Source organism: Rutilus rutilus (genome assembly GCF_951802725.1).
Source record: "Rutilus rutilus genome assembly, chromosome: 9".
Lineage (NCBI taxonomy): Eukaryota > Metazoa > Chordata > Actinopteri > Cypriniformes > Leuciscidae > Rutilus > Rutilus rutilus.
Window position 1 is genome coordinate 27353448 of NC_140223.1, and position 23925 is coordinate 27377372.

The window sequence follows — 23925 nt, forward strand, 5'->3', positions numbered from 1 at the left end:
GATCCTGCCTCCATCACGGATTTGCGCAGCACGACGGATCTCTCCCTTCGCGCTACTAAATCCGCTGCCCAGGCTCTTGGAAGGTGCATGTCCTCGCTGACCGTCATAGAGAGGCACCTCTGGTTGACCCTCGCCGACATGAGGGAGTCCGAGCGGGCTGTTTTCCTCAACGCCCCGCTCTCCCCTACCGGCCTCTTTGGCCCAGCGGTTAACGGGATCGTAGACCGCTTCTCGGAGGTACAAAAGACCACGCAGGCTATGAACCTTTTCCTGCCTCGACGCTCGAGCTCAGCCGCACGCCGCCCTCGGACCAGCGTGCACCTGTTAGTCTGCCTTTAAAATGTCCACCTCCACTCCATTTATTATCCTAAATTAGATGCACCTGTTTGAGGTCGTTAGCTGCATAAAGACACCTGTCCACCCCATACAATCAGTAAGAATCCAACTACTAACATGGCCAAGACCATAGAGCTGTCCAAAGACACTAGAGACAAAATTGTACACCTCCACAAGGCTGGAAAGGGCTACGGGGAAATTGCCAAGCAGCTTGGTGAAAAAAGGTCCACTGTTGGAGCAATCATTAGAAAATGGAAGAAGCTAAACATGACTGTCAATCTCCCTCGGACTGGGGCTCCATGCAAGATATCACCTTGTGGGGTCTCAATGATCCTAAGAAAGGTGAGAAATCAGCCCAGAACTACACGGGAGGAGCTGGTCAATGACCTGAAAAGAGCTGGGACCACCCGTTTCCAAGGTTACTGTTGGTAATACACTAAGACGTCATGGTTTGAAATCATGCATGGCACGGAAGGTTCCCCTGCTTAAACCAGCACATGTCAAGGCCCGTCTTAAGTTTGCCAATGACCATTTGGATTATCCAGAGGAGTCATGGGAGAAAGTCATGTGGTCAGATGAGACCAAAATAGAACTTTTTGGTCATAATTCCACTAAACGTGTTTGGAGGAAGAAGAATGATGAGTACCATCCCAAGAACACCATCCCTACTGTGAAGCATGGGGGTGGTAGCATCATGCTTTGGGGGTGTTCTTCTGCACATGGGACAGGGCGACTGCACTGTATTAAGGAGAGGATGACCGGGGCCATGTATTGCGAGATTTTGGGGAACAACCTCCTTCCCTCAGTTAGAGCATTGAAGATGGGTCGAGGCTGGGTCTTCCAACATGACAATGACCCGAAGCACACAGCCAGGATAACCAAGGAGTGGCTCTGTAAGAAGCATATCAAGGTTCTGGCATGGCCTAGCCAGTCTCCAGACCTAAACCCAATAGAGAATCTTTGGAGGGAGCTCAAACTCCGTGTTTCTCAGCGACAGCCCAGAAACCTGACTGATCTAGAGAAGATCTGTGTGGAGGAGTGGGCCAAAATCCCTCCTGCAGTGTGTGCAAACCTGGTGAAAAACTACAGGAAACGTTTGACCTCTGTAATTGCAAACAAAGGCTACTGTACCAAATATTAACATTGATTTTCTCAGGTGTTCAAATACTTATTTGCAGCTGTATCATACAAATAAATAGTTTAAAAAATCATACATTGTGATTTCTGGATTTTTTTTTTTTGATTATGTCTCTCACAGTGGACATGCACCTACGATGACAATTTCAGACCCCTCCATGATTTCTAAGTGGGAGAACTTGCAAAATAGCAGGGTGTTCAAATACTTATTTTCCTCACTGTATTTGAACAAAGCTCTTATGAGAAGACCGTTCAAAATGCTCACAACCAGACAGATCCTCGCGCAAATTCGCCCGGGGGACTGGTTTATTTCCCTCGATCTGAAAGACGCTTACTTTCAGATTCAGATAATACCCCGTCACAGGCCATTCTTGAGATTCGCCTTCGACGGTCAGGTATATCAATACACCGTCCTTCCGTTCGTCCTGTCTTTAGCACCCCGTACATTCACGAAGTGCATGGACACGGCTCTCGCTCCCCTGAGGACTCAGGGCATGCGGATTTTGAACTATTTGGACGATTAGTTGATTCTAGCACAGTCAGAGGAAGAACTTATTTCTCACAGAACAGTGCTTCTTGACCATCTGGAAAGCCTGGGTCTCACGGTCAACTGGACCAAGAGCTCATTACTGCCCAGTCAGTCAGCCTCTTTTCTGGGTATAGAACTGGACTCTGTGGCAATGACGGCCCGGCTGTCGACACAGCGCACGCGCCGTGTTCAACGCCTGGCTGCGTCTTTCCAGAAAGGCAGCGTCGCACCTCTAAAAATATTTCAGAGGATGCTGGGTTGTATGGCATCAGCTGCAGCAGTGCTTCAGCTGGGTCTACTGTGTATGCGCCCGCTGCAACGCTGGTTGAACGCTCGAGTGCCTCACCGAGGCTGGGCATCCGGCTGCAACCGGATCAGAGTGACTCAGAGCTGCGTTTCAGCACTGAGACCCTGGTTAGCGGGGCCGACTGGTACCAGCGGGGAATGACAATGGGAGCCGTCTCGCACCGGAAAGTTATCTCGACAGACGCCTCCAACTTGGGTTGGGGCGCTCTTTTCGAAGGCAAACCGGTTTTTGGCCTGTGGTCAGACCAGGAGAAATGCCTTCATATAAACTGTCTGGAGATGATAGCGGTCGAGAACGCGCTGAAGCGTTTCCTCCCACACATACGCCCCGTCTAGTCCGCTCGGACAACATGTCTGTGGTGTCCTACGTGAATCACCAGGGCGGTGTCAGATCCAGAAACCTCTGCAAACTGACAGAACGCCTTCTCGTGTGGGCCCATCACTCATTGCGCTCGCTGAGAGCCTCGCATATACCGGGCCACAGGAATGTCGGCCCAGACAGACTGTCCAGGGACAACATTCCCCCGGGAGAATGGTCCCTGCACCCTCAAACAGTCCCTCAAACGCTATCTGTTAGCCCCACATGTCTCGAGTTCGGACCGAATGACTCTAAAGTCATCCTCAAACCGAGACATGGTTACATCCCCAAGGCGATTGGCACTCCATTTAGAGCGCAGATCATCTCCCTATCGGCTCTGCCAGCATCCGATAGCGAGGACAGTGATAACCTCCTATGCCCCGTCAGGGCGCTGAGAACTTACATCACGCGCTCCGCCGCCTTCAGGCGTTCTGAGCAGCTCTTTGTTTTGTTTGGTGGGCGCACCAAGGGTCTCGCCGCCTCGAAACATAGCCTGTCCAGATGGATAGTGGACGCTATCGCAGCAGCTTATGCATCCAAACAACTGCAGTGCCCGATGGGCATCAGGGCCCATTCCACTAGAGGCATGGCTTCGTCGTGGGCTTGGTCCAGCGGGATTTCTATTCACGACATTTGTATGGCGGCAGGTGGGCCTCACCCTCTACATTCGTGAGGTTTTATAACCTGGAAGTTCCCGCCCTGCAGGCTAAACTTTTATCAGTCTAAAAGATGTGTATGTTCTGCCCAGACATTCATGTGCAGGCCACTCTCATGTCACTACGAGCTCTTCTGGTTGAGCTGCACAAATGGGTGAGACTCTACATACATAGACCGGCAGAGCCGCTCTGTATTCCCCTATGATGTGCTTGTGTGTTTGTGCTGGCCCGCGTTGCTGGCCGCCTATTCTCCACACAGCTGCACAAAGGGTTGATACTCTCTATACATAGACCGGCGGAGCCGTTCTATTTTTTCCCTGTGATGTGCTTATGTACTTGTGCTGGCCCGCGTTGCTGGCCGCCTTTTCCCTACTCGTTTATACATAGACCGGCAGAGTCGCTCTGTATTCCTATGAAGTGCTTATTACATGTGCTGGCCCACGTTGCTGGCAGCCTGTTCCCGCATGTTTGTCCCCCGGGCTCCCTGGGACTCATGCAGTGATGCTCGGCGCGCACGGCGTTGACAAGGGGTTCCCGTAGCGTAAGCAACTTACGCAATATGAGAGAACCTCTCGTAAGAGAACGTACTCGGTTACCTAACGTAACCTCGGTTCTCTCTAGAAGAGGGAACGAGTATTGCGTAACCTGCCGTGCTCGCGCCACGAGCGTATTCGCTTCAGTCAATGAAAACCAGAGTTCAGCCTGTTGAGCCCGTCTTTATATAGGCTAAGCCACCCCCTTTTCTGGTGGGCTGTGACGCGTAAAGGGCGCGACGTCACGCAGGGCTCACCGATAGGCTGCAGCAGTTGCCACAGGTCAGCCAATGAGCACGCTTATACAGCCTGCTATGGTCTGCTGGCTGCCGCACTGCGTTGACAATATATACAAAATTAAGGATAATTTTTTGGCTTCAGATCTCGAGAAAAGATGACTTTACCCGTAGCGTAAGCAACTTACGCAATACTCGTTCCCTCTTCTAGAGAGAACCGAGGTTACGTTAGGTAACCGAGTACGTTTTATTCAGCAAGGATGCTTTAAACTGCTTTCATAATGTTAACAAAGATTTCACTTTCAAATAAATGCTGTTCTTTTGAACTTCCATTCATTACAGAAATCTAAATAAAATGTGTCATGGTTTCCAACAAATATATATGAAGCAGCACAACTGTTTTCAACATTGATAATAACAAGAAATGTTTCCAGTAAATCAACAGTAAATCAGCATATTAGAATGATTTCTGAAGGATCATGTGACGCTGAAGTACAGTGTAGGGAAAAGTTACTGTTAAAACGAATGCGTTATAGTACCAAGTTACTTGAATAAGTCAAATGAATAAGCCTCAGGCTGACGAAAATGCAAAGTCAGTCAATAAATGTAAAAACAAAGAAACCTGCATTACTTATTTGAAAAAGTAACTCAGATATTTTAAAGGTAAAAGTAATGCGTTAATTAGTTACTTGAAAAAAGTAATCTGATTACGTAACTCACGTTACTTGTAATGCATTACCCCTAACAACTTATAACAGCTATTTAAAATTTTAATATTATTTCACAATTACTGTTTTTATAATAAATAATTAATAAAATAAATGCTTTGTGAACATAAGAGACTTCTTTTGAACTTTTGAACAGTAGTATGCAGTATGTAGGTGCAATATTTATCTTCCAACAAGACAAACGTTTTAAATACAACTTTACAAATAAAAAAAAGGAGAGAAAGAGATACATTGGATCATATTCTGCTTGACTTCGTGATGTGAAACAAGTATGAGAATATGTGTGTGTGTTAAGCAGCATGCACTCAGTGGTTGTGACAGAACTAGATCAGTGTGTGATGAGGGTGTTCACAGTCTTTCAGTAAAAGCACTGACTGTGATAATTACTAAAGACTCAATGGATTCCCCTAGCAACACACACACACACACACACTCTCACACACATCCGTACACCTCTGCTTTACGATTAGGGCTTGCACAGCAAAATACAGCTGTCCACACCATCACACATGACTCCTGAACCATACAGACATGTATTCACATGTTAAACTCATTTAAAGATCAATAGAGCTGTTCAGGTTATAATACTAAAGACCGGAAGTGAAACCTTTCTTATTATAATCAATGTTGAAAACAGTTGTGCGGTTTAATAGTTTTGTCGAAATCATTATAATGTTTTTAGGGTTCTTTGATGAATAGAAAGATCAAAAGAACAACATTTAATTGAAATATAAACATTTTGTAACATTATTAATGTCTTTACTGTCACTTTTGATCAATTTAACCCATCCTTGCAGGATGAAAGTATCGATTTCTTTAAAAAAAAAGTATATATGTGGACTACAATGGTGATGGTCATGCAAAGATCATGGGTTTGATTCCCAGAGAGTGCATGAACTGATAAAATGTATGCCTTGCATTTAATGCAAGTCACTTTGGATAGAAAAAAGGGGATATTTCCGGTGAACGAATGCCTGCTTTTACAAGACCCCATAATCCCCTTCATGCAAACATTCCACTGTTCTAATGACAGCCACGCAAATGTCCTCAAAAACCCTCCCATAATCTCCTACTTAAGACTTCCGCTAGACCAACACGCGTGACACACCGACCAAAGTACAAAGTTAGAATTCACACACACACAGCAGCAGACACTTTCATCAAAGCTGAGGTAGACCATTTAATTCAATTAGATATACTTGAATACTTAGCAGCTATCCCTGCTGTGTCCCAGCAGTGAACTCTCAGAGAAAGATAGGCGACATGATGGATAGTATTATTATTCACAGTAAAAACACGCTGAAACATAGGTACATGCAAGCACACACACACACACACACACACATTAAAGAAAGTACAAGCTGTTAGCATCTCCAAGTCAACAGACTGATGATGGGAGCCAGAGAAAGTGTTTCACTCTCACACAAATGCACAGACGCTGAGCTGTGCCTTAATAGTTCAGAGGTCAGAGACTAGACTAGCAGACATGTGGCCTGAGGCATGTGAACTTGTGGCAATAGGCCTCATTTTGGAACAACAGAGCTAAGACATGAGGGACAAAGTAATACAACTGGGTCCATTGTTATAGGTTAGAAGGCTTATTCCTCTATGCAGATTACTGGTTATTACTTCACTAGGACTCAGTATGAGGATATGGTCAAAATGGAACACTAGTTTACTACTAGTGACTTTTGATCAATTGAATGCTTGCTAAATAAAAGTATTAATTTCTTTAAAAAATAATGAAATAAAAATCTTAGAGAGCCTAAACTTTTTGATGTATGTTTTAGAATGAATGGCACCCCTGGTAAATATGAACAAAGAAGCCTGTGAAAATAAATCTGCATTGTTAATCCTTTTGATCATATAAAAACTTGACAAAAATCCAACCTTTTATTGAAGCAGAAGAATTGAAAATGGAGGGAAAATCTCATTGTGAAATGTTTTTCTCTAATACAATTTAGCCACAATTAATGGCACCCTTTATTCAAAACTTTTTGCAACCTCCTTTTGTCGAGATAACAACTCTGAGTTTTCTTCTATAATGCCTGAAGAGTTGGAGAACACCTGAAAAGAGATCAGAGACCATTCCTCCACACAGAATCTCTCTAGATCCTTCAGATTCCCAGATCCATGTTGGCGCTTCTGTTCAGTTCACCCCACTCATTATGACCGCCGCTAGCGTAGCTAGCGAAAGCGGTCATATAGGGATTGTCAAAGTTTTTTTTTTTTCTTTTTTTTTTCGTCAATCTACTGAATTTTCCGTCAACGATACCAGGGACACCGAAACACCGGGGAACATGAAATTTGGTGGGCATGTAGCCCCACTAGACTTTTACGGAAAAATTTCGTTTGATCCCCGGGGGCCACTCCCCCCCCGCGCTGGGCCCCCCCAAACCCAAAAAATGCAGTTTTTCCTAAATAACTACTTGAACCGTGGAACCGAGGATGAAGAAATTTTTATGGTATGTTGGTCTTAAGGGCCCACATCAACCTAGCCCATAATCACTCATTTGTGATTTGCGCCCCTCCCATAAAAAATGAAAATGCAATATTATTCTGCTTTAATCGCCCCTACCTTCAGTGGAGATGTTCAGAACTGCACCATATTTCATGTGTATGATTAACTTGACATCCTCTGGGGGTATGCTAAGTTTCGTAGAATTTCATCCATGGGGGGGTATAAAATAAATTCATTTATGTGCACATTTAGTGACTGTACACTCATCGGCCTGTAGATGGTGCTGTTGAGCGAAGGGTTGCTGGTTTAGGATGATACTGTCACACACACACATGCAGGAATACAAACAAACGCAAGCATGCACACACACTGACATCCACACGCACAGACACACACCCATACACACATATTTCTGGTTTACTATCTTCGTGGGGACTCTCCATAGACTTAATGGTTTTTATACTGTACAAACTGTATATTCTATCTCCTTACACTAACCCTACCCCTAAACCTACCCATCACAGAACACTTTCTGCATTTTTACATTTCCAAAAAATCTCATTCTGTATGATTTATAAGCTTGTTTACCCATGGGGACCTCTATTTCCCCACTGTGACACAAGTCCCCATGAGTCTGTGTGCATTCAGGTTGAAGTCCCCACCGGGATAGAAAAACAGGTACACACATACAAATCCACATGCACAGACACACACACACACAAACACACATGCGCACACACAAACACACACACACATACACATACACACACACACACACAGACAGACATGCACATAAACACGCAATACAGCCAAATTGCTCCACGTCATTTCTTTTTGTGGAAAGCCAGTGCAGGCCTGAGCGGCGGTCATATTTTGTACCGCCATGCGGTACATCTAGTTTTCTATAGGGTTCAGGTCAGGGGATTGGGAAAGTCATTGCAGAAGCTTCATTTTGTGCTCATTTACACATTTTTGTGTTGATTTTGATGTTTGTTTTGGATCATTGTCCTGGTGGAAGATCCAACCATGGCCCATTATAATATGTCTAGCAGAGGCGGTCAGGTTTTGACTTTTTATCTGTTAGTATTTGAAAGAAAATTTTGCCATGTCTCTGAACAAGAAGTCCAGGACCTCCAGCAGAAAAATAGGCCCACAATATTAAAGATCCAGCAGTATATTTAACCGTGGGCATGGGGTATATTTTATTCTCGGTTTGCACCAAACCCATCTGATCATAGAACCCGTCATAGTTCCAGTCATGTCTGACAACTGAATATGCTGAAGTTTGTTGCACATGTCTGTTCCTTCATATATTGCAGGCGACAGAGGGGAATGTTTGGGCTGTATATTGCAATAAAATTTAAACCAAACATGTCTCAACATCAGAGCACTTTTCCTCCTAACTCTTGCTCGTGCATTATAAGCAGAGTCCCGCTTTCAACAATGTCAACATTGCCCCAAAAGGTGGCACCCTGTCATGAGACAGCGAGCAGCACCAGATGTGTCACAAAGTTCTTCAACCCATATCTCGCTACACGGATGCCTGGTGCACGTTTCCAGAAGTGTAAGAATGTGTGATGAACACAGTCACAAGCAGTTATATGCTTCAGTTTGCATGCAGACCACCCTACTTCAGTGCTGTGATGTCAGTCGTACTGGACTGAGATGCACCAGTTTTGCGAGCAGAGATTAATTCTCTCCTGGCAAAGCAGGCGATAAAAACAATCCCACCGGATCATATGGAAATTGGCCTGTACAGTCGCTATTTCCTAGTCCCCAAAAATGTGCGCTGAATAGCGATGGCGAAGCGCTCATTCAAAATGATAACTGTTAAACAGATTCTCTCGGATTCAACCCGGAGACTGGTTTATCTCGGTGGAACTAAAAGACGCCTATTTTCATATCCAGTTAGCCCCTCGTCACAGGCGCTTTCTGAGATTTACGTTTCAAAGGCAGAGTTTATCAATTAAAGGTTCTCCCATTCGGGCTGGCGTTGGCTCCAAAAACCTTTACGAAATGTGTAAATGTGGCTCTTTCCCCTCTAAGGTAGAGTGGAATATGCATTCTGAATTATCTTGACAATTGGCTTATAATAGCCCAGTCTCAGGACGTGCTAGAAAGCCACAAGCGTCAACTTCTAGACCATCTGAAGAGTTTCAGGCTGCCAATCAATGTGCGGAAGAGCATGCTTCGTCCCAATGAGCCTGTCTTTCTCAGGAGTGCACACAGTCTTTGCTAGGCGCTCTCGCCTCATTCAAACTGGGGATAGTTGTGATTCTGAAGTGTTTTTTAGAGGTTGCTGGAGATGATGGCAGCAGCGGCAGTGATGTGCCAGCTCAGGATTCTGCATATGAGACCGCTTCAACTATGGCTGAAAGCGGCCAGATGCGCGTCTTAGTGACTCGCGGCCTTATTTCGGACCTGATGCCGCTGAATCACGCGCTGGCTAAGCGGAGTTCATTTAAAATGGCACATTTTGACTCTTTGAACCGCTGCATGCAACAGAGTTGAAAGTGGTCTCATTCAAGAAGGTGCTATTGCTCGCTTTAGCGTGTGGTAAGAGGGTGGGTGATTTGCATGCACTGTCTGCAGACGCTGCTTGTATGGAGTTTGGTACGGATGATTGTATGGTCAGACTACAGCCCAGACGGGGGTATGTGCCTAAAGTGCTTCCTACTTCATTTAGAGCTTTTAGAAGGATTTGCTTCTCAAGACTCTGCGTCAACATCACATCCCCGACGCCCAGTATGCGCTCTGGACAGGTCTATTCACTTTAGTCTGTCTGAGCAGCTGTTTGTCTGTTTCATAGGCCGCACTAAGGGACTGCTGATTTCGAAACAGAGGCTGTCCCATTGGATTGTGGAAGCAATTGCACTGACATATGCTTCTATGCATGAGACCTGTCCTTTTGGAGTTTGCGCCCACTCAACGAGTAGTGTGGCTTGGGCTAGAGGAATATCAATTCAGGATATCTGTCTGGCGGCAGGTTGGTATTCGCAGGATTCCTTTGCTAGATTTTACAACCTTGAGATTACATATTTTGCACTGCTTGTTCTATCTGTGCAGTGAGATGGCGGGCATTCTGGTATTAATTGTTTGCCCGCACTTGTGAACGAGGTGGTGAGGTCCGGAGTGCTTTTGGATACTGAATACACTGATTCAGTAAGCGTCAGAACATTATATACAATTAGTTTCAATGGATGCGCTTGGGCTGTTCTTTATCGTGGTAAGTTGGTTGTTGAATATCATGTTATAGTGATGGATTTTCCTTCGCTTATTCTCTTCAGTTATGACTAATATGTTTATATGCTCACTATGCTTAGATTACAACCCAGCGGGATTGTACACGATCCCCATAGTGTGAGCAACCCATGTTGAAAGACCGGCTTCAAAGGGAACGTAGTTAATTGCGTAACCTCAGTTCCCTGAGAGAAGGGAATGAGACATTGCGCACACTGCTGTGTTGTAACCCGGAGTCTTTTATACCTGTTCGAACAGTCGAAAGATTCTGAATCAATGACGGTGAGCGCCGAGCTATATAGTGGGTGGCTCCGCCCCAGCTCGTGCATCATTGGCTGGTAAATTTTACCGTCGTAATGCAATCAGGCTTCAGTTTTTGTGGAAGAAGGGGGATAACCCTATAGCGTTAACTACGGAATTTCTCATTCCCTGCTCTCAGGGAACAGAGGTTATGTACGTTTTTTGGCATCTCCATGTGGGCCTGTTCGGTATCGCAACTTGACTCTTTGCTGTTGCACTGTACACTTACTATACATTTTGAATTTTGTAAAGATTTTTTCTGTTCTTTTTTTTTTAATGGGTGCTCTGGTGTGCATTAATTCATGAATTATTCCTTATATCATTTGGTTATTTTGGTGTATTTGGTTGTTTGTATGCAAATTTGCTTTAGCACAGACTGTTAGAGTCTGATGATTGGTTCAAAAAAGACAAAAAATGACAGTTATGACAAATATTTCCAATACAGATAAGTGACAGAATTTATCTGTCAGTGTGTGTGCTCTAGAAGGGTCTGTAAGCAGCTGTGCACACTCTTGTAACTGCGCTCTGAACTGTAATTGGGCTGCTGGGCTTTACGAGGCTGCCATAAATTTGTTGCTCTTGTCCTAAAGACTATTATTATTTTGACTTAAGAACCTTCTGCAAGGACACATTCACTCTCTCTCTCTGCCACACAGACACACAAATCTATACATCCTTACATACTTCCCTAATTGTTTTCCTTCTCTGCCTGTCATTCAAATACATTCCATATATCCATTTTGGTTTATTCGTTCACCCACACCCACATTAACTCTTCATAACCCTTAATATTTGTCCGACTTGTAAGTTAAAAATTGAAGGGGCTGTCCCAAATCTCTGTACACTATAAATATTATGCCAAAGATACCTACTTTGCACTCCGTGCATGCAGTGCATTTGTGAAAGTGTGCATGCAGTGCATTTGTGATTTTTTTCAGCCAAAGTGGTGAGAAATAAGAGTCTGAAGTTGCCACTGCAGTTTTTAAATGAATGAAGTATGAGCCCAAAAATTAAGTAATAATTAATTGCCAGAATCTGGATGTTGTTATTCAGGCAGCTTAGCTATTCTTAGCTAACTTGAACTAACTTTGCGTTTTGAATTGTGCAGCCTGATATTTTATCCACCATTTAAATATTAAACAACATCTGTTTAGCACCAAAACACTGTGTCTGAATTTTGCTGTAATGTTGATACTAATAATATTCCCTCTCACTGAAGCTGTGAAATATTATTCTGTAATATTATATATATATATATATATATATATATATATATATATATATATATATATATATATATATATATATATATATATATAACATCAGTTTCCACAAAAATATTAAGCAGCACAGCTTTTTTTGACAATGTTTCTAAATCATCAAATCATCACATTAGAATGATTTCTGAAGGATCATGTGACACTGAAGACTGGAGTAATGATGCTGAAAATTCAGCTTTGACATCACAGAAATAAATTACATTTTCAAATGAAAAAAATGAAAACAGTTCTTTTAAACCAGTAATATATATATAAAATATAAATATAAAATAATATTTCACAATATTACCATTTTTACTGAATTTTTTATCAAATAAATGGAGCCTGAATATAAGAGACTTTTTATTAATTATAAAAAAAAATTTAATGTGAATATTCTAATTTCATTTAAAAAATAATAAATATAAACACCTCAGCCAATCAAAAGCTGTTATTTATTGTTAGTCGTCAATTCTTCAGAGTTATTTTTGTAGAGGAGGAGGAGGATGAGGATAGCTGGTTGGCTGACAATAAATGAACTGACAGCATAATGACATTGCTGAAACATTACTGAAAAACCAAGAGCACACCTGAAACACGCGCACACGCACGCACGCACGCACACACACACACACACACACACACACACTGTAACATTCCATTGTAATACTGCACTCAATCGAAGTGAAGCCTTCGTGCCTTTTCTAAGAATGCCAAGAACTGCATTATGCCAACACCTGGATGGAGCTGCTCAGGTACAGACATGAACGTTCAGGGTTACTTGACTGTAACCCTGTTCCCTGAAAAAGCGGAACAAGATGCTGCGCTGCTTAGCGCATTGGGAACATCTTTAATCGTGACCAGCTGTGAATATTGTGTGTAACAAGTCAATAGAATTGACCCGGAGGTAATATAGCCTCGGTCGATGACATCATCGGCGCGCACCCGCGACACGAGGCTATAAATAGATGAGCCACAGATGCATCATCAGGATATTTTGTCTGAAGAGCAGTCCCGGGACATCTTCAGCACGGCAAAGTAGCGCATGTACCCGGAACGTTCCCTTTCAAAAGCTACAATCGATGCTGCGCTGCTTAGCGCATTGGGAACGAGAATACCCACGCCGCCGCGCTTGAAAGTGTCTGAAACCCTACGGTTGTGCAGGTGTGCTCACAAGAATGCAAGAAGGCCTCAGACATTAGCTTGTGACGTCGAAACGTGAGAGCCCGGAGTAGCATGGACATCCAAACTATAAAATCTTATGAATGTGTGCGGAGAGGACCAGCCTGCCGCATCACAAACAAGTTGTAAGGGGGCACCCCTTGGCAAAGCACTAGAGGAGGCGACCCCTCTGGTGGAGTGAGCCCTAAGACCTATTGGCGAAGCTTGGCCACGCCTCATAGGCAAGAGCAATAGCATCCCTGACCCAATGAGACATGGTCTGCTTGGTGGCAGGTGCCCCTTTGTTACTACCCCCATAACAGACAAACAATTGCTCTGACTTACACCACTGGCTAGTGCGGTGGATGTAAGCCTGAAGAGCACGGACTGGACACAGTCTGTGAGATCTCTCCTGCTCTGGCGTTAAGAATGGCGGAGGACAGAAGGCCTCGAGAGTAACAGGATGTACAGTCGAGAAAGGAACCTTAGGCAGGTAGTCAGGATGAGGATGCAAAATCATTTTCACCATTCCTGGGGCAAAGTCCAAGCAGGATGGCGAGACCGACAGAGTCTGCATATCTCCAATTCTTTTCAAAGAAGTTATTGCCATAAGAAAAAACATTTTTAGAGTCAGAAGTTTGTCAGACGCTGATTCTATAGGTTCAAAGGGGGTCTCAACCAGACCCTCGAGGACTATAGCTAAGTCCCATGAAGGGATCTTGGTTCTTACTGGAGGCCTCAGCCGTCTGGCCCCACGAATGAAGCGAGCGAGCAGAGGATGTCTCCCGAGTGGCATCCCGTCAACCAAGGCGTGGCAAGCCGAAAGAGCGGCCACATAAACCTTGAGAGTGGCAGGGCATGTGCCTGTTGATAACTTCTCCTGCATGAAGTCCAGAACTGAAGCAATCTGGCAGTTGACTGGATCTACATTGTGTACAACACACCACCTTTCAAAAACACCCCATTTGCTGGCATAACTCTTTCTAGTGGAGGAAGCCCTAGCACTTAGCACCTAGCACAGGTCTCAGTAACATCCGGCGAAAGCCCAGTGTCTCAATTGGTACCCATCAGAGGCCAAACATGAAGATTCCACAGGTCGGGCCTGGGATGGAATATCGTGCCCTCCACCTGCGACAGAAGGTCCCTCCTCTCCGGAATCGCCCATGGCGAGCCGTCGAGGAGAGATATTATCTCCGAGAACCATACTCTTTTCGGCCAACGTGGCGCTATCAGCAAGAGGCAAGACCCTTGTTGGCGAACCCTGGCTAGAACTCCCGGGAGCAGAGAAACTGGAGGAAATGCATACAGGCGCATCTTGGGCCATGTGTGCGCCATCGCATCCAGACCCAGGGGGGCTGGGTGACTCAGAGAGAAATAGAGGGGACATTGCGCTGTCTGATGGGAGGCGAAGAGGTCCACCTCCGCTTCGTAAAATCTGGTCCAAATCTGTTTCACTACTTCCGGGTGGAGTTTCCATTCCCCCATCGGTAGTTTCTGTCTGGACAGTAAATCCACTCCCACATTCAGATGTCCTGGAATGTATACTGCCCTGAGTGACAGGAACTTGTCCTGGGCCCAGAGAAAAATCTGCCTCGCTATTCTGTTCAGATTGCGTGAGCGCAGACCTCCCTGGTGATTTATATAAGAGACTACCGCTGTGTTGTCCACCCGCACTAGGACATGACAACCTCTCAACTGAAGGAGAAAATATTTCAGGGCCAGAAATACAGCCATCAACTCGAGGCAGTTGATGTGCCAATCGAGCTGATGACCCTCCCATTCCCCTTGAGCTGGACGACCACTTAAGACCGCTCCCCAGCCCATCAGGGAGGCGTCTGTCGTTAACAGTCTGTGACGACAAGGCACCCCTAGAGTGAGACCCAAGGCGAGGAACCGGGGTCTGAGCCACAGAGATAGTGTACGAATGCCCTGGAGTCGTAATGGAGCCAGTGCTGCAACCCTGCATTTTGTGTACGTGCGGGGTGACAAGGCTAGGCTGAATGGAAGAACCCGAAATTGGTACGCTTCGCCCCCAAAAGCAAACCTCAGGAATTTCCTGTGTTGTGGCAATATTTCTATGTGAAAATATGCGTCCTTCAGATCGATCGTGACGAACCAATCGTAATGTGGAATTTGCGACACGATCGTCTTGACGATTAAGATCTTGAACTTGAGTGCTTTGACTGTACAGTTTAAGCCTCGAAGATCTAAGATTGGACGCACCCCCCCATCCTTCTTGGGAACCAGGAAGTATCTGCTGTAATAGCCCGACTCTCTCTCTGGAAGAGGAACATGTTCTATGGCCTCTTTGCTCAGAAGATTTTGTAGCTCTTGTAGCTCTTGCTCGTCAGCCAGATCCATGCGGGAGCCCCACGATGGCAATGTGGGTGCGGATTGGAAGTAGCTAAGGCGAGCACGCAACATTTTAACTGTGAACAGCTTACAATGCTCGCACTCGCCCTGCTCCAACACAAGAGTGCTCCTCCTGCACGCGGGTGCTCCTCCCCCAAACACACAAAACAGTAATCGTGTGTATCCGTTTCTGCCATAGGACGAGAACACGGAGGAACACAGCGTTTACGGTTTTGTTGACAAATTTTTTTACTTGAAAACTCTTTGTGTTGACGTAAAGAGAAAATGAGATTTCTGCACACTGCCTGACAAAACTAACTCCTAGCAAAGATCTGTAGCAGATATGGAGAGATAGAGAGAGAGTTTGATGCACACATGCACAGTATGGTCTCTGAAGACAAAAGACCTGATGATGCACCTGTGGCTCATCTATTTATAGCCTCGTGTCGCGGGTGCGCGCCGATGACGTCATCGACTGAGGCTATATTACATCCGGGTCAGTTCTATTGACGTGTTACAATATTCACAGCTGGTCACGATTAAAGACGTTCCCAATGCGCTAAGCAGCGCAGCATCGACTGTAGCTTTTGAAAGGGAACAGGCATTTACCACTGGCAAGAAACTAGGTCAGTGTGCCAGTGCATGTGTGAGTGCAGTGAACGTGCTAAATGTTGTGCGAAAAACTTTTTGTGATGTCACAATGTTGCAAGGTGCTGCATGGTGTCAAAATGAAGACAATATATTACACAGTGACTATGATTGATGTCATAATGTCCACAAAGTCAAAAGGTCTGTAATGGAGACCTACCCTCTCTCCTTTTGGAGGGAAACACTGGCAGACGCTGCAGTCTCGACCTCCGCACTCTTCTGTCTTGTCCCCCTAAAACACAGAAATATAGTGTCAAGAATGGAGTAAAACATTCATACACACAAAGACTCATACACTGGCAATTCAAGATGGAAACTCAATAATTACCTTTAACTATTTTATACAAATTCTATATTTTGAAGGTTCAGAAGACAATATTCATTGCTTATGTTTAGTGTTTTCCTTAGATTACACACTTATATTGTTGAGAGGTGTTTGCCTGTGGGAAGTGCTATCCCAATGCTACTGTCTTCTGGCTGGTTTCCACAGAGTTGCTATATATTTGCATAAGTGTTCTGAATAGTTTTTAGCATGTTGTTATATGATTGCCATGGTGTTCTGGGTGGTTGCTAAGAGGTTCCTTACAAGACCAAACAAAAAGACACCTAAAGGAGTGTTGCACTATTTCATTTAAATGTAATAGCCCTACAGATAAACTAAACCTCTGACTGACAGACTTCATCATCATATATAATTGATTAATTAATTATATGAATAAGTGACATTTTATTGGCTTTCTAGCATGAAATAGATGTAGGCTACATTTCTTGTGTTGCATAATACAAAAGTACGCAAGTACGCATATTTGGAAGGGAGAGGTTATTATGTGAGTATAGGAGACCATAAGTCTGAGTGGACATCCATGACATGCGGAGTCCCTCAAAGCTCAATTCTTGCGCCACTCCTGTTCAACCTATACATGCTCCCAATGAGCCTAATAATGAAAAGGAACCAAATTGCTTACCACAGCTATACAGATGACATACAGATCTACTTAGCCCTATCGCCTAACGATTACAGCCCCATTGACTCCCTGTGCCAGTGCATTGATGAAGTCAGCAGTTGGATGTGCCAAAACTTTCTTCAGCTAAACAAAGACAAAACTAAAGTCATTGCGTTTGGAAACAAAGATGAAGTTCTCAAGGTGAATGCACACCTTGACACTAGGGGTCTAACAACAAAAAATCAAGTCAGGTTGATTTTAAAGTATTATTACTGGTATATAAATCATTCAATGGCCTAGGACCTCAATATATTGCAGATATGCTCCCTGAATATAAACCCAAAAGATCACTCAGATCATTAGCATCACATCAACTAAAAATACCAAGGGTTCACTGTAAGCCTGGTGAGTCTGCTTTTAGCTACTATGCCAGCCACAGCTGGAACCAGCTTTCAGAAGAGATCAGATGTGCTCCTACAGTAGTCACATTCAAATCCAGATTCAAAGCACATCTGTTTAGCTGTGCATTTAAATGAATGAGCACTGTGGCACTGTGCGTCCGACTGATTACACTGTATTTTACCTCTGCATTCTCCTTTTGATTCTAAACTACTGTATTCTTCCTTTTGATTCTAAACTGAACTCAAATGGCACTGATTGATAACCGGTGTTTTGTGAAGGGCAATGTAGTAGTGGGGGAAACCCTGATGGTCCTAATGACCAAATTTATGAGCAAGTGCTCAGCTTTCTGTGGTGGAGTTTGAGAGGGACTGACTCATGACGGTCAAGGGAACACTGTGGTGACTAGTACAGATTACTGGTCTGGATTGGTACAGATTACTAATCTGGTGGGCTCAAATAATCCACGGTATATGGAAATCCACAGAAGAATACTGACCGTCATGGGGAAATCTCAGAGTCAAAATAAGATACACCGGTGTTTAGCAAGATGAGAAATGTATTCTATGCATCATCTTTTTACTATTTTAATTCATTTTACTCTAATTCATTTTATAACTGTATAATTTATCTATTTTAATTCTTTTTATAACTGTTTTAATTTGCCATGCTTTTATTTTGTGTCTATTTTCTATGCAAAGCTCTATGAATTGCTATAGTGTGATTATTATAATTCCTTTCTATGTAAAGCTTTTGAATAGCTGTTTGAATTTTCCTTGCTTTTATTTTGTGATTATTTTTATTCCACTCTATGTAAAGCACTTTGAATTGCCACAGTGTATGAAATGTGCTTTATAAATAAACTTGTCTTGCATTAAATAGGCTATGCTAAACACGGAAGCATGGAACCTGTGTGACGCGCTAGAACAGACCTCATCAGCTACGTCCCAAATTCAGAGGCTGCATCTTTTTAAGGGCGCATTCGGTCACAGCGGCGCGAAAGAGGCTGTCCCAATTCGAATGCTCCTGCAAATTTTCTGTGCAATGAAGGATACAACAGATTGATCCTTCGTGGCCTTGTCTACCCCATAATTCATTGCGCACCAGTGACAACAGGGTTTTTTGAGAAATTGCTGAATTACAATTTGAACCATAAGTATTGGGTTTCAACATTCAAACATATAATGATACAAATGTAAAAAAAAAAATAATCATTTTTTTAAAGCGGTTCAAATGTTGACATATTTTACTAAGATGCGATTATAGATAACACTCTATTACATACAGAAATGGACCATGGTGAACATATTTAGGGTGTGAGTTCACACTTGTAGTTTTGTTCGCTTGGTTTGTTTGGTCCGGACCAAAAAAAAAAAAACATTTAGTCCTGGGAACCCTGTTTTGTTTTCAGACAGTTTAATAAAACTTTCAAAAACACCCAGTACAAACGTTACTGCCTCTCATAAAGAACAGTCCTCCGTAGGCTAGACCGTCCCATTTAACAAAGCTTGTTCCTTCGTGGCCTTTAAAGTCTGTGTCCTTCAAAGGATGCAGCCTCTGAATTGGAACGCAGCTACTGGTTCTCATGCGTTAGGCATGCACATTTTGAGCTTCTTTTCCTTTTAATGGCGGTTGGCAAATCCACTTGAAGGTGCATATCGCCACCTACTGCACGACGCCTGAGTGACAGCTGACATAAAATAAAGGACCGAGATCATTTAAAAAAAATACTTAATTGGCCCCCGATACCAATCCTTAAGAACAGCTCGGGCCATCCATATTTCATACACAACTTTACACATACTTTGCTTACAAATTAAAGTGCTTATGACCAACTAGCTAAGTATGATCTACTTTGCAGGCACCAATAACAATTATTTTATTTAACCTGAGGTGCTATAATGAATAACCAACAGTTTCCTAAAATGCTAAACCAGACTAGATGTTTGATATTGAGGTCACGAGAGACCCACAGACATACATATGAGCTAACCAGCACAATTGCAGGAATGTAAACAGAGATAACGAAATACCAAAACAGAGAGAGAGAGAGAGAGAAACAAAAACATGAAAAAGAGATAGGAGAGTTAGACTGAAAAATCTGAGTACATTACATACAAGAGGGAGAGGATGTTCAGGTCAGGCATGTTATGTCTTTTTGGAGGTAGTCAGCCACGTAATAAAAAAAGGAAAAGGTAGAGTGATAAACTGTACTTGCAATCAAAAACCATTCTTTCACAAACGCACACTTATCGTGCACAGTGTCTGACTCTGCAAACATAGACACATCTAAAATGAGCACACGCTCCACAGAGAGGAACAAAATCACTTTTCCGAACATTGACATTTACGTTCCTCTGGTGGAATGATCCCTACAAACAGCTGAATATCCCCTGATAGCAATATTAAAAAACGACTAAAAACACATCTAATCCATAAGCACTGAACTGTTTGCTGCTGATGTTGACTCTGTTCTATACCGTCTTTAGCACATTGAATGATTAGCACTACTAAAGTTATTGCCTTCTTAAGATGAATGCCTTTGGCAGATTTCTAATTTGTAAGCTGCTTTGGAAGAAAGTATTTGAAAAATGAGTAAATATAAAATACATTTTAAATCACTTTTGCCTCTAGAAGTCTGTCCATTTAAAGTACACAGAAAACTTTTTTTCCCCAGCACACTTTAACCAGGCTTAACAACAACAAAAACACTTTTCCACATTTTGGCAAGGGGACACATAGTGTGTTAAAAATTACCAAAAGTGCAAAAGGCCATCTATCACAACATAAACAAGTGGAAGTCTGAAGGGTACACAATGATTATGCATGCAACAAACCGCAAACTGCTGCAAGCGCGTACAATATTTTACAAAGTAATTAATTTTTTACTTTGTGCAAAAATCAGCACACTGAGCATAAAGGAGAGGAGAGACCGTGATTGTGTTACCTCATTTATACTCCTGTGAAACAGGTAATTGTGGGACAATGTGAATATACTGGGAATATACTGCTGAGTTATTTTCCTCATAAGATTTTCTAAGGGTGCTAATAACAATGCAGATTTATTTTCACATATTTTTCTGATCTCAACTATGTGTATCATGTATGTGCGTGTGTATGCACACATAACAGGGGCTGTGAATTACACAAAAGTTAATGGTTCTAAGTGATGGGTGATGACACCAACTCAGGGTTTGAGATGGTCCGTGCTGACTGGATGATGAGCATAACTGCATGCTTCACTCCAAGTCAGATGTGTGAGATTAGAGAGTTAGGGTACGATGGTTGCTGCATGACAGAGAGACACGCTTCCCTTATTACCACACTTCTTCTGTCTTGCTCCCTCTTTTTCCATTCCTCTTTCCCTCATGTTACCTGTACTGCGCATTATTCCCATTGCAATCTTAAATGATCTGAGATTGAGTTACACCCGATCCTGGCTTATTTCTATGTTGAGTTTGAGTTTGGTTAACAATGTAACAATGCTAGTTTTTTTAAAGCCAGAAAATCAACAGTATTAAAATTAAGTAAAAGCCACATCAAAGCCACATTCCAAAACCACTTAGGGGCTACACAAGCACTTACAAAAAGCATTATCAGCAAAAAAAATTCATAAAATAAAAATACAGTTCGACAGGTGAGTCAGTAAGATTTTTTAGTATGCAAAAATACTAAGCAGCACAACTGCTTTCACCAATGATAATAATCATAAATGTTTTTTGAGCATCATAGATATTAGAATGATTTCTGAAGGATCATGTGACACTGAAGACTGGCGTAATGATGCTGAAAATACAGATTTGATCACAGGAAACAATTACATTTTAAAATATATTACAATAAAAAACAGTTATTTTTTAAATTGTAATAATAGAAATAATGTACTGTTACTGTTTTTACTGTGTTTTTATCAAATGCATGAGGCTTTGGTGAGCTTAAGAGGGTTCTTTCAAAAACATTAAACATTCTGAACAGTAGTGTATTTTAGAGCAAAGCAAAGCTACAAAAATGAAAATACACACTGCAAAAATATTCATTTCCTTTTTCATTTTCATTTCCCAAGTGCATGACTTTTCAAGGTCTGGATATCCCAAATCCCCAAAGTTCTTGGACTCCTTCCAAATTCTTTCTTTCTTGCTTTATTTGAACATGAGTTCAGTGACAGTATGTCACTAAGGTAATAACTTATGTATTGGGACATCTGGATGTGTTAAAATCTTGCTCTTTCTGTATCTTTCCCCCATCTATCGTCTCCATACCTGTAGGCCCGCTTCACTCTGCACCTCCGACAGGATGTTGACCAGACAGCCAATCATAGAAAGTGCAACAGATAAATCTCTCTTACTTACACTCTATCCAGATCTTCCTCTACACTTACTCTCTTTCCAGCAGGGGTTCTCAACTCTGGCCCCGGGGTCCACTTTCCTGCAGAGTTTAGCTCCAACACTAATCAAACACACCTGAAAGGGCTAAGCAAGGTCTTGAACATTATTATAAAGTTACTGGCAGGTGAGTTTGATCAAGGTTGGAGCTAAACTAAATGGACCTCGAAGGCCAGAGAATGAGAACCCTTTGTTTAGAGGCCAAAAAATGTAATCAAACATGAAATCAAACATCAAAATCGGTCAACCAATTTTCAATTTTCAAGCATTTTAAGCCTTTAGGTTTGAAAGATCATGTGAAACAATCAAATCAAGTTTGTCTAGCTGATACTGTAAATTGTCAGGTTGGAAGTCGCTCCTTCATGGAGTGAGACAGAACATGTACACGTCATTCATCTTAATGAGCGACAGGATGTGTACATGTGCGGGTAAGCATTTCTGATACATTTTCCCAAGTGTGTGTGTGCGTGTGTGAGGCAGCACCTGCTTTGTGACACCTGGTCATTTTTGTCAGGTTTACAACCTTACCCCTGACCCCCTTCACACAGATTCAGACAGAACGCCTTAGGCAAAATGACTTATATATGTGCTGGAACCACAACGTACCATCAATACAACACTCTCACTTTCCCCTATTCTTTCAACTTCAAAATCGAATTCTGTCATTTTTTACTCACCCTTGTGTTGTTCCAGATCTGTTTGGCTTTCTCTTTTCAACAGAACACAAAAGGTGAATAGTCTGGGGGCTATTTTCAGTCAAATTAAAAAGGGATCATGCAAATAACAAATACATTTGTTAGCTTTCTGTGAGGAAAAGACTTAATTTAGGTCATTATTCGTTGAGAAAACCTAACATTTGCCATAGCTCTCCTTGACAAGTTTATGAGAGTTCGTTGGAGAGGTGGTGAAGTCTGATTCAAGAATCAATGGTACTTTTGGGTCAGATCTTTTCAGTGAATCTTTTATACAGTTTTTCCCAGAAGCACCACCGATAGTCTCTACGATAGCTCATGATGCTTTTGAGAAACAGCCCTGAATGATTCATTCACAAATCTGACTGATCTGGTTCTAAAGCTCACTCAATGTTCAGGTCTAGAGGAAAAGATTATAAGTAAATAGTGACTTCAATTTGGAAAGTTCATCACAAAAAAAGCTATCGTATGACTTTAGTGAACTTCACTTTCGTGATGTTTTTATGGTGCTTTCACATCCATTTTGAAGCTTGAACACTTCCATTGCAATTGCATGCAAAAAGCAACTATTTAAAACATATCCTATTGTCTTTCATAGAGGAAAGACAATCACATATGTTTGGAACAAAATAAAGGTGAATAAATAATATCATTTTCGGAGTGAACAACCCCATTTAGTTGGGGTTCGTACAGATTCTTTAAAATGAAATTCCAGGACTTTAAAGGACTTTTCAAGCACTACTTTTGGGGATTTCAAGGACTTCAATCAGCACTTATCAAACAATATATTTATTTTATTTTTTTACTCAAATTACATATATATATACTGTATATATATATATGATAACTAATGTTTCACGTCATAGAGGTCAATCCATTGACCAGCGCTGTCAGGCATGTGAAATCACCTTAACCGTTGAAAGGATATTGAAACAGATTTTTTTCCTATGAATATATGATTGACCTGAAGAATGAAAGTTATACTTATACATAATATCATGCTCATAGCCATGCGAAATAGCTCTATATCTCAGACAGGCTGCAGCGTTAATTTAACGTGAAACGACTGTATTTTTTCAAAAACAATTTTTTTTAATTAGGGATGCACCGATACCACTTTTTGCAGAACGAGTTCGATACCCATACTTTCATTTTTGGTACTCGCCGATACCAATTACCGATACCTGAATTTTCACTGCATTTGTAATTTTTAAATGTATTAGTAGATAAACCAAAAGAATATAAATATTATTAGTTGGCTTAATTTG

At 42.4% G+C, this 23925-nt stretch overlaps 1 protein-coding gene across 1 annotated transcript in view; it reads right to left on the bottom strand.

Annotated features, from left to right (window-relative positions):
• The window catches only part of col4a4 (collagen, type IV, alpha 4), a 73642-nt gene that overhangs the window by 43688 nt on the left and 6029 nt on the right, over positions 1-23925 (bottom strand). The window contains exon 4 of the mRNA XM_084419538.1: positions 16401-16472. Coding sequence (XP_084275664.1) covers positions 16401-16472 — 72 coding nt within the window. The remainder of the gene's footprint in view (positions 1-16400; positions 16473-23925) is intronic.